The sequence below is a fragment of the Telmatherina bonti genome (genome assembly GCF_933228915.1).
Source record: "Telmatherina bonti genome assembly, chromosome: 11".
Taxonomy (NCBI): Eukaryota; Metazoa; Chordata; class Actinopteri; order Atheriniformes; family Telmatherinidae; genus Telmatherina; species Telmatherina bonti.
In genome coordinates, this window is record NC_136629.1 from 16,927,863 (window position 1) to 16,940,294 (window position 12,432).

Sequence of the window (12,432 nt, forward strand, 5' to 3'; positions counted from 1 at the left end):
TGCATGGAAATGTTGTGGTGTGAACAAGACCCTGGAAGACGATATAGAACTGATTTAACATGTCACACAACTTAAAGGTCCCATATTATACATATTTCACTTCCTAAGGTTTCTTTTTTATCAGTAACATTTGTCGCTTTTGCCTCTGTATGAAGCCCAAAAATGACAAAAATTCTGTCGCCTCTCTCTCTTGGTTGCTCCACTTTATAGTGAATGTGTTCTAAGACAGGTGAAACAACCACTTTCCCCCCTAGTAGTGGATACTGTTATTGGCCCACCCCGGCTCGCTAAGCATAAGTTTTGAAATCACAGAGTGGGTGCCAGTGAAAGCTGCATCTTTGGATCTTTTGGTGTTGTATTCATACAATACTGTTTTTATAACATTTCGTTTTGTTTTAATTTGATGAATTTTGTCTTTTGCAGTAAATAAATAATGAAAAAACTGACTTCACCATCAGACAGTGATTCCCTGATAATATGCATATTAAATCCTCAAAACTCCAAGCTACATTTGATATTATTGGTCTGCCTGTTTCTTTTTTTAATGTACAAAATATGCGAGCACAGTCAAGAAAGAGGGTTTATGGAGGGTTTAGAGGATTATGAGGCTAAAATGAAATAATCAACTTTAATTTGTAGAAAATTACAAGAGATGAACAGTGACTAAGCCTCTCAGAGTCTTGTTCTTTTCTGACAGATATACAACATTGTGGTGTCTAAATTATCTTTAGCTGCTCCTGCTTGAACTTTACCATTAATTTAAGTTCTCTTATTTGATCAAAACTTTGACAGGAAGTAGGTTTATTTTAATTACCTGGTCAAAATAAGGGTCTCTTGGCAACATAGTAGTGAAGTTTTTTTTTTTTTTAATTTTGAAAATGTGATAAATAATGGAGTTATCGTGGACTTATTGTGCATTTACCATACTTAGTGTCAAATAACAATTATCACAATTTATACAGTCATAATTACACACCATAAAGAAACTGTCGACACTATAAGTAAAAGTGCTGAGGGAAGCAGGGATCAAGCAGACTTTTATGGGTTACATGAACCAATGTGACAAAGGACCTTGGAGAAATCGGTTTCCCATTTCCTTATGTGTGAGGAAAGTTCCCAGAATGCCTTACGTTTTCTTTCAGATTTCAGACATCTATGTAGAAAAATCAACTACCCTTACCAGTCTGTGACACACACACACACACACACACACACACACACACACACACATACAATAAACAAGATTATTCAGTATTCTCACCTGGTTGTCCTACTTGTTCAGGTTGCAGTTGTAAGATAATGTCTATGGCCCACTGAACATGAAGCCGGGCATCTGACTTGGGGAAGTCGTGACAGAACAGCCACTCAGCAAATTCGAGCAGAATGCTGACCTTCTGCCTCCGAGTTTCTGTGCTCTGTTGATAAAAGTCAGTAAAAAATACAAAAGCCATGAAAAAACGCTGCCTTTACTTGTTTCAGTAAAAGCATCAATTCTAAGCCTGAATCCTACAAACAGCTCAACCCATTCCCAAGTGAGCAAAGGGCTTATATGGGCTACTACACAAGTAACTCTAATCTGATGTTCTGACACAACAACAGTTGCAATGACATGCTGACTCCACATGATGGCGATAGAGCCTTTTAGAAATCTCTTCTGCTCAGAGCCAAAATGATGAACAGAAAACGAACACGCAAGATAAACTTCCTGATTAAAAATTTCCAATATGATCCCAAATTTTCTGCATTCATTTACATGACTAGCTTTTTGGCAAATAAGTCAAAATGCTGCAGCAGCAGAGCAATTACCACAAGAGAGGTGATGGCTTTCTGGTAGCAGGTAAGCTGTTGGTTGATGGTGTCAGCATACATTGTCGCCTGATGCCACATCAACGAGCAGCTCTGGCCTCCTTCATCTAGTAAATTCTGCATGTCCAGCACAATGTTTTTTCCCAGGCGTGCTTTCACCAGTAGGCAATATTTGAGCAGGGATCTGGGAGAACAGAGAGAATAATAAAATGTCCGCCTGTATATATATATATATATATATATATATATATATATATATATATATATATATATATGTATCTTTCTAACCCATCTATCATCTCTTTGACTTAACTTATTTAGGTTTTCTTTCACTTACAGGCGATGCTGGGAACGAGGCATTTCTCTTACAGCTTTGTCCAGTAGCTGCAGGGCACTTTCAAAGTCTCCTTTATCAGTGTGGATGTGGAACAACAAACTGTAAATGGCTGTTCTCAAGGCTAGCTCCTGTTCCTCTTCTAAACATCAAACACATTGAAATGATAATCAAGCGTCTTTATACTTTTGATATCATTGTTGATTAGAAATGAAATCATTCAACGAGACAGACAAAGGTCAGTTTAATTCCCTATTAGATGATATGGAGAGCTACCATGTAGCCAGAAGGTCTTTTAACACATGAACAACATCATGGTCCTTTAAGCACTTACTTCTTGCTCCATGTGTAGCAATTTCTTTAGGCAATGTCCTTAATGGAAGTAATCTTTTCAATTTGCTCTGATTCTGAAATCAAAGAGGAAAAGGCTTAACATTTCAACACAAACAAGTAAAAGGTGTGTTGTAGCACCAGAGGTTAGTGGCAGCAATGGAAGATGGGCTCATACTGACATTGCTGATTTTCACAGCAACAAGAGTGAAAAGTCACAAGTCAGAAATAAGACTGGTGTGTTTGTATTTTTAAAATTATTTAAGAACTTTATTTTTTAATGGTCTTTTTTTTTTTTTTTTTTGCAATTTTTCTAAAGATTTTAATGCATTATGAAAAGCACCCTGAAGTACCTTTGTACATAAAATGTTCCATTCCCAGTTTAGCAAGCACCAACAGTTGGTGCTTACACTTGCAGTCCATCATGAACACTGTTAAGTACTGCAGGAAAAAGCACCACAGATGAACATCATGAGTCCTCACATGAGTTGCCTTTAATTATACATTTTAAGTTATTTTGCAGCTGAATGACTGTTTATCCCCCTGGCAGGAGAGATGTTTTCGCATAATTAAACACACCCCAAAGTTCTCCTTGCAGCATATTAAGAAACTTTCAGGAACTTTAGCATTAATTAAAGACAAAAGAGTAAGTTTAGAAACTTTGACACCATTTTTCTCAACTTGACAGCCTCCAAAACAAACTTTAAGAATTGAAGGGCATTTTTAAAAAAAAAAAAAAAAAAAAAAGGGAAGCTATGAAAAGGACACAAAAGGTCAGTCTTTGCTTCCTTTCAGCTCTTTTATTTTACATCTAGTTTTTTTTTTCTTTGAGGTGAACTTTGGTTCTGTTAGCAGTAGATAAATCCTGAGTATTTTTCAGATGGGAAGCAGCTTTAACACATCCCACTGTAAAGCAGAATAACCTTTGTGGTTCTGGTGGCATTCTTCTGCTCTGGTGTGAAGTTTCAGCATTAATAACGCCAAGTTGTACAACATCACAGAAATCCAGGGTGGCAGTTTTATGCAAATCTCATTTTATATATATGTATGTAGGCCAGGTGCAGAAAAACAGATTCCTGTCAACAATGGAGAAAATCCCCCGACTGGATCAAAGTCGACAAAAAGCAATGTGAAAAATGCTTTTTAAATATTCAATTGTGGATTCGTACGCTTTCATGTTTGGTGGTGTGAACAAGGGCATTAAGGATCTTCTCCAGGTGCTCTCTGAGCTGCCATCTTTCCTCTGGGCTCTGTGTTAGAGGCAGACAAGAATTCCAGTAATGCACAGCGGCTGTGACACATAGAGCTCGATTGTCAGCTTTCTCTGCAAAGCTATGGACAAGAGATGAAGAAAGTCAGATAAAAGCTAAGCCTCAGGATTTAGTTCATATATCAGTCCATGCTAAACACCACCTGACACCGGACAGAAGAACTTTCAAAGCCTCTTTGTAAGTATCTAGATCTCCACTGGACTCGTGGACTAAGCTCAAACCTCTCAAACAGGCTGCGCTGCTCAGCATCTCATTCACTGCAGTTGGGCCGTACCTACAGAAAAAAGGAATTTAAGTCATTCAGTTTGATAATGAATCAACTAAACTGTACCAACTCTTTAACTTTACATGAAAAAGTGAGTAAACTTCCTCATTCATAATGAGTGCAGTTCTCGTCTGTGTGCACAAGATGTCACTTGCTCCTCAGAACCACTTATATCACCTACCTACTGCAAAGCAAACACATTCTTATGTGTGCATGTGTTTGAGAAAAGACAGATCAACTCGAGTTTTATAAAATTGTCTTTTTGTTTAAATAACTTATAACTAAACATACAAAACACAGGGTGTGGCGTTGAGACTCTTCGCCGCTGTTTCTCCCAACTGCAGAGCGCTCCGGGTGCAGTGCAACACCAAGCTGTGGTCCTTGACATGGTGGCAGAAGGCAGCCAGCTGGCACCACACCTGCAACTCCACCACAGCGTCGGACCAGCTGCACTCAGATGCCAAGCTCACCAGCTTTATAGGAGGAGAGGGTGGAAAAAAAATGGTCAGGAAAGAAAATGGAGGTGGTAAGAGGAAAGGAGGGTTAGGACTGGGGAGTGTGAGAAAAGATGAAAAGATGAGGTAGGGCGGGAAACGGGAGAGGCAAGGAGGAGAGAGAATCAAAACAAGAAAGGGGTAAGGCAGAGGAGGGGTTAAGCTAGGCAAGCTCAGAAGAGGAGATGTGGGAAAACCCAAAGACACTGAAGGAGCAGAGAGAGGAACAATGACAAATGAGATGAAAGGGAAAAGGAGAGGAAATAAAGGAGGAAGAAGCAAAGGAAAAATATCAGAAAGCAAAGAGGTGGAATAAAAGTGAAGGAATTTACATTCAACATATTAAGGTGATAAGGATATAGCAGTAGGTATAAGAAGAAGAGCAAAATATCAATGTAAAAATGAGAGGTTGAGGGAAAATTAAAGACAGAAGAGGACAAGCAGGGAGGCAGGGTGTGTTAGAAGAAAACTAGAACAGATTCAAAAGATGAGCTGAGCGTAGTGAGAGTGAAAATGGGCAAACAGCATAAAGGTGAAAAGAGACAACCAAAGGATGAAGAAAGATGAAAGGGGGTGGTGGGAAAAGACAAAAGGCTCAAACTGTCACAGTGCTATTCTCAGTGGACAAAATGGACAGGCCATCTCAAGCCAAAGCTATCTGTGATAATGAGACCAAAGCATCATGATAAAAGTGGGCACACTATTTCTCTATATTGACACATGATTCGATGTAGACGGGCTCAGTGGGCTCAGAGGTCATTGTGGCGTCTGCTGCTGCCATCTGGACCTCAGCTACGGTAGGAAAACACACACAGAATGGTACATACTGCTGAGAGACTGGGAACGGAGAACTCCATATGCCCAGGGTTCCGACTGCACTGGAGCATCTCCACTCCGACAAGCACACGAGTCGTCGAAGACACTTCATCATTTTCACACTGTGAATGGGAAAACAAAGCAAGCGTTCTGAAAACTTCATCCCGGCGCTCTGCTGGATGCACAGCAGAATTATCTGTACAAAAGACATTGATAATTCCCAAAATTTCAAGAGGCCCTTTCAAAAGACCAGATGTTAGATCCAGAATTACTGTTTTGTTTCATGTTGCCAACTTCAGCACAATAAGCTGAGTGGCAAGCAGCTGGAGTTAGTGAGTTGAGTCTATAAAGGGTTATCTCTCCTTCCCTCCATCTAGGAGCAGAAGTAGCAAATCAGAGTGCTTGGTAAGCTTGTATTTGTAATTTGGGAGGTAATTTATGTTTTCCACATGAGATAGTTTTTGGCTTTTCCCAGTTGAGCTAGCTGGCAGGGGCAGGAGAGATCAGCACCATTTTATTTTTGGTAACCCTGAGGTGGTCCTTGGCACACTCAGGAATCCCAAAGTAGATATGCAGACACAGTGAGATAGTACAAGTTCTTAGTGAGAAAGGCAACTGGGTCAGTCTTCATTAAAAGTTTCACAATGTCAGTCTCTGACAAAAACGTATAGCATGTGGTGGAAAATGATCAGCTTAGTAAATTTAGCTTTCTTGACATATTGGAATTTTGTATATTTAATTGGAAAACAGCTTTTCTATGAGTAGAGACATTTTGGTGATTTTTTTTAAACCACTAATTTCTGTTCTCTTTTGCATGTGTTGTATTTGCTGCAGTTTTCACCTTATGAGTTTGCCTGCATTGGCTTGGGCATGAGTATTAGTTTCTAGAATGCTGCAGACATTGTTTACTGCACTGTACTTTGTTCTTAATAACAAAAAGTGGTATGAAAAAAGCCAACAGAAAGATGATCATGTTGCAACTACTGAGGTTAACAAGCACCTTGGAGAGAGAGGACACTGGACTAAAAGTTGTAAAAAAAAAAGTGGAATATGGAGGCCAATGTTTTTTTTTAACCAAACACAGTTGAGCTGGCCTTTAATGATGTTAAAGGAGGAATTCCAATTACATACAGACCCAGTTTGTTACTGGTTTAATTTCCTGTTTTTAAAAAAAAAAAAAAAAAACACTGCATCCTTCAATATTATAAAGAAAGACACTTCCTTCATCCAAAACTCCAAATGCATGTGGTTAAAGGTGATAGTATTAGGTAGGAAATTCTGGGCTGACAAACAGGTTTAAGATTGTAGAAACTTTATCATTAAACAGCAAAACTGTGATGCTGTTTTCCCAGTTATTCTATCCCATTATAAAGTTGTACAATTGGGACAAGAGATGATCACACAACAGTAGGCACAAAGCTGCTACTAGGGCAGGCCTGATCTTACTGATATTAAGCAGCTGTGTCTAAGTCCAAAGTGCCATAAGCATAGTAGAGAAGAACCATATATGGTCTGTAATCCAAGATACATTTAGAATATGATATAATTATAACACAATTCTTCCCTTTTAGCTTCTTTTTTTTGTCTTAGTATGGATATAAAAAACATGACAGCCCCTCAAAATGAAGATGAAAATAATTGCATGAAAGGGTTTGATATTAGCTTTGGTGTACATTTTGAACACCGTGGCTACATCAGGAAAAAATGCAGTACTTTGACAGGTTATATAACTGAAACTTTTTATCCACAGTCAACTGAATCTTATCACTGAAAATGAATCAGAACTTCAAAAGAATTTATCTAACTTAATAATATATTTACTTTTCATACAATTCTTTAAACAGTGTGGTATGCCTTGTTCCCAATGAACAAAAGTAAAAGAAAGTTGAAAGAAATGAGGTTAAACAGTAAATCAACTCAAGATAAGCTTCTTTCACTGACATACTCTTCATGCAAACATATAAAATGTTACTAAAGGATTCAGATGTAATGCTGAGAAGAGTGAAAGCAGGTAGAAAATATCTATGGAGCTTTGGCAGATTTTGTTAATGTGTTGTTATTAACTTAGTAAAGTTTGATGAATCCATCAATGCAGTGCAGGATAGGAAGTCTTGCAGAGCTGGGATCAATTCTGTTTTTTTGCTACATGTACATGTCTTTTTCAGACACTAACATACAATCAATACCAACATCGGTCAAACGATTACTGATAAAACTGAAGCAACTTGCCTCCAGTATAAATCCTTCTTTAAGGCAGTCCTGCTTTCTGATAATGTGATGACAACTAGGCATGTGTCAGTTTGGAATGCTCTCCAACAATAACAGTTTACAACAGATATCATCTCTTCGTTTGTCCAATAATGTCAGGGATCAGCTGACCTCCTGGGATTCTGAACTGGCTTGTATGGGAAAAGAAATTGCTGTTTGAACTGCAATATTCAGCAAACACAGCAGCAGTTTGGCCTGCGATCAGCAGTGCCGAGGAATTTTTTTTTTTTTAGAACGTAAAAAAATAATTCCATGTTGTGAGAAAACTAACTGGAACAGTGCTTCTGTGTTATACCTCCCTTGTTGAACGATGCATGATGGCGCCTGTGTCTAGCTTCGCTGCTCTCTGTCTCTGTATCAGCTGTTCTGCTGTTTTCGGCATTGCTTTTACTGCTTAGTTTTAATCAAGTTTTTGCTGCTATAGTTTATGATCGCCATACACTTTTATGTATTGAATCCTGTACGATCAGAATGGATACCTCATCTCCCCCTGCTGGTGTTCTTCGTTCACTGCTCCCTGAGGCTGGTTTCTCATCTGGTGTCTCAAGTGTGCATTCTGGATCACGCAGACCACGGAGGAAGAAAGGAAAAAGAGCTGGTGTCTAGGTGATGATCAGGCTGCTTTGGAAGCGTGGGGTGTCCGGTCAGCGTCGCCGAGCGATTCTGATCAAATATGCTCGGTCACTTTCCGTGGGAGAGAGCACTTTTTCTGCATTCCGGTCTGGATATACAGGGTCTGGATTCCTGAGGCCATCCTACTTGCAGAGTGTCCATCCGGGCTCTTCACCTGCCTGGTCTCAGTTACCTGTTCTGAGTGGATTATCCGAGGATCAAGGATCTAATCTTCAGCTGTCTCCGTTACAAACCAGGCTCCTGCCCCTCTGAACATGGTGCTCCTTAATGTGATCTGCCTCTAATAAATCTTTCTTGTTTAATGATTTTATTCCATCTAAAAATCTGGACTTTCTCTTTCTGACTGAAACCTGGCAGTGCACTTCGGACTATCCATACCTCATCAAACTTTGCCCACCTCGTTACTCCTTCATCGGTCAGCCTCGGACATCTGGCCGCGGAGGCGGAGTCGCTGTGGTTTTTAGGAGCCGTTTTTCTTGTCGCACAGTGAACATTGGACACTTTGCCTCATTTAAACTGCTGCTGCTTAAAGTGATAAGAAAACCTTTTTACTGTGCTGTTGTCTATTGTCCACCTGGTCCAAAGAGTCGGTTTTCATATGAGTTTAGTGACTTTTTATCTTCCACTATGAAGCTGTCCAGCTTAGTTATAGTTGGAGATTTTAATATTCATGTTGATGATGACTCTGACCTCTTTGCTAGATGTTTTATCATTGTCATGGATTATTTTCATTTTACTCACCATGTGTCTGAACTCACACGTTACTTTGGATCTTGTTTTTACCTTTCACCTCTGACGCAGAGTGATACAGGTCATTGCTCCGTGTTATTGTTGCTGTACTTGACCTCAGCTTTTGACACACTAGATCATTAGGTTCTGCTAGACAGACTGAAACACTGGGTTGTGGTATCCGGATCTGCACTTAAACTGTTCTCTTCTTACCTCTAAGTTAGATTATTCTCTGTGGCTGCAAAGTTTAAGTTGTCACCTTCATCTCTTGAGCGTCCCACAGGGGTCCGTTCTGGGTCTGTTATTGTTCATTTTATATTTGCTCCCTTTGCAGGACATTATAGGCTCTTTTAAAGATATCTCTTATCATTGTTATGCTGATGATATCCAGCTGTATATTTCTTTTAAACCTCAGATTTTTTTTAAGATTTAGTTTTTACTTGGGTGTCTGGATGCTGTCAAGAGATGGTTGAGTGAAAATTTTCTTCAACTAAATTAAACAAAAGCTGAAGTTCTTGTTTGCTCTCCAGACAAATATTTTCCTAAAATAGCTGAGAGTCTCGGCCCTCTTGCCCCTTTTATTAAGCCATCAGTGAAGAACCTCGGTGTAATCATGGACCCTGCACTTTCCTTAGACAAAGTCGCTTGTCCATTCCTGTTTTTATCATCTGAGGAACATTGCCAAGCTAAGACCCATTGTTTCACCATCTGAGTAGGAGATTATTGTCCATGCCTTTATCTCCTCCACACTCGACCACTGCAATTCCACCTTTTCTTGCCTAAACAAAAAATTGCTAGTCCGTCTTCAGCTGCAAGGCTACTTCCTATCGTCAAAATTCAGCTCTGTCACCCAGCTTCAAAATCCTGATTCTAACTTATAGAGTCCTACACAACCAAGCTCCAGGCTATATTAGGGATTTTTAAAGCCTTACATTCTCAGCAGGTCCTTGAGATCTGCTGACCAGGGTCTGCTGGCTGTTACGTGGATTAAAACAAAAGGTGACAGAGCCTTTGCAGCAGTGGCCTCCTCTTTGTGGAACTCCCTTTCTCTCAGCCTGAGATCATCTGAGTCAGTGATCTCTTTTAAAAAACAGCTGAAGACACATCTTTTAAATCTTGCCTTTACTTAGTTTTGTTTTTATGTTTTCCTTAATGTTTTATGTTGTTTTAAAATTTGTGTGTTGTTGGGAGGCGCTTTGTGATTTTTTTTCTTGAAAGGTGCTATATAAATAAAGATTTACTTAGTTAACTTACTTACTAGTGACGCTATACTGACGTCTGAATGACTGATGTCATAGTTTTGAAGCAATCTTAGTTATGTAACATGGGAAGGAACTTCATGTCTTGTTTCAAGTCATACTAGTCCACTTTAAATACATTACCCACCCCTCTTCTTATATGCATCACACCAGTTGCAAATTATCCCATATTTGACTTAGACATCAAATAGCCAATGAAGTTCTTATAATAACAGTCTGCTGTTTGTGTCGCTATACATTTCAAAGTATGCAATGTATACAGTTAATTATAAAGTAAGATGTTCCTTATGTTAAAGAGTAAACGACTTTTGGTAAACACACACATATAAATCTGGATAAGAATAATACAAACAGTGCAACAGGTACCTCATTTATGAATACGTCCAATTTTGAGCCAATTTGCTGTTGCAAAAGCTTCTTGATCTGCACCCATGTTGTTAACACTTGTTTTCTCACCGCGATTGGGATGGTCTCCCCGCTGATGTGGCAGCTGGATATGCGGAAGGCATAGTCACATAGCTGGAAGAAAGCGAATAGAACAGTAATAAAGGGATATACTAGGAAGGATGCCTCATATTATAAACAGTCTCAGAAGCACAGTTCTATTTATAGTTTGACTTAAATGTCCTTACTATAATCAGAAAGTCAATGAACTTTTTCTAAAACTAAAGAAAAGAAAAAAAGGTGAGTCATATAGTCTATGTGATATAATGTACAATGTGACACGTGTAGAAGTCAACATGTCCTGGATTTGTCCTCGCCCAAGGCCATTTAGCCACGGAAAATTCAGCAAGACTGTGCTTAAGTCACACAAGGTATCTGACTATATATTGTGTGTAAAAACATCTGGCAAAGTATAATTTCCTATCTTTCCTTCAAAAAGGAAGCAGACACCACAAAATTTAGTTAATAATTCAACAATTAAGTCTTTCATCTTAACTTAGTGCATATATTCATGGTGGCGCCTTAAAATAAAAAGTGGGAAAGAAAAAGGGTTTAATTGGCAACAAAGAAGACAGAGATATCAGACACTGCTAGCAAAGGAAAACCAAGTCATGAAAGCTACATGCAAGTGTGTTTTCATGTGTGTGCAAGCTTGATAAATCACATGTGCAATATAGCAAAATCTTTCCTTAGAATGATGTTATGCTTCAATATCTGTCAAGCTGTTCCACTGAGGGAGAATTGAGCCTTCCTAAAATGATTCTTCTAAAACACAGGTCCACATACAGTACATGTTTTCTACTGAAAAATCACAACATAAATGTTTTGCTTGCTTAGTGTGCTTATGTACTGTGCTGGTGTACACATTATCTTTATGAAATATTAATATTGTGTCATAAAGCAAAAGTACAACTCGATTTTATGCTTTCAAAATATAAAAGGAAAACATTTCTAGCAGCTTTTTGCTGCCAACATGTTATCAATCACAACATGAAGTGTATTTCCAAAAGACCATAAAGAAGAGGGGAGATTTTCTTAAAAAACAAGTTATTATCTGTAGAAAACTGAAAACAAGAGATCTTAGAGATTAAAAGTTATCTATGATCTATGAGACTCCTGGTTTTGAGCTTTTGCCTTCCCCTGCTGGCAGTGAATGAGAGCAATACTGGTGACATGTGAGTATGACAAGGTAAAGCTACATCAGCAGTAAAACATGTTTATCTTTGCTGTCAGGTGATTTTATGTATATTTATAAACTGAAATTCTTTTCTGAGCACAGAGTAACATCTTTAAGGATGTAACTCACTTGTGGCACACACCATCAATAGATCTACATTTGGGAGGAGAGGGTATTTCAACTTCAGACCCCAGATTTAAAATGTTAAAGTCCATCATTCCTGCTTTAAACTGTGGCTTTTTTCTACAGCAGACAGATCAGAAAGAAACAGCTCAAAACTCCACAATCAGTCTCAAAAGAACAAGGCTGACGGCAGTGATTTTCACTGAAATGTGTTTTGACTATCTGCAGTACCATGAATGTTTCATGCATGTTTATTACATCATGCACCCAAAAACCCCAAAAGAAGATATCCTATTTTCGACAAAACACAACAAAATGAGTATGTTTCATCATACTTCTGTTGAACTGATTTGATCTTTTCCCTGTTTTCATGGTTCAGTCTCTCCTTTGTAGGAAAGGTATGGCCTAAACAATTCTATGGTCATCTGGATTGATTGGGGAATTGATGCTCCGACCAACATCCTTGTAAACCAGACAATTACA

At 38.7% G+C, this 12,432-nt stretch overlaps 1 protein-coding gene across 1 annotated transcript in view; it reads right to left on the reverse strand.

The window, feature by feature from the left end:
* Positions 1–12,432, reverse strand: part of cfap46 (cilia and flagella associated protein 46) — a gene marked incomplete at both ends in the record, with an annotated part of 110,750 nt that overhangs the window by 39,971 nt on the left and 58,347 nt on the right. The window contains 9 exons of the mRNA XM_079248731.1: positions 1,262–1,415; positions 1,807–1,990; positions 2,144–2,282; positions 2,824–2,911; positions 3,640–3,802; positions 3,884–4,015; positions 4,298–4,479; positions 5,328–5,438; positions 10,572–10,724. Of these exons, the coding sequence (XP_079104857.1) occupies positions 1,262–1,415; positions 1,807–1,990; positions 2,144–2,282; positions 2,824–2,911; positions 3,640–3,802; positions 3,884–4,015; positions 4,298–4,479; positions 5,328–5,438; positions 10,572–10,724 (1,306 nt within the window). The remainder of the gene's footprint in view (positions 1–1,261; positions 1,416–1,806; positions 1,991–2,143; positions 2,283–2,823; positions 2,912–3,639; positions 3,803–3,883; positions 4,016–4,297; positions 4,480–5,327; positions 5,439–10,571; positions 10,725–12,432) is intronic.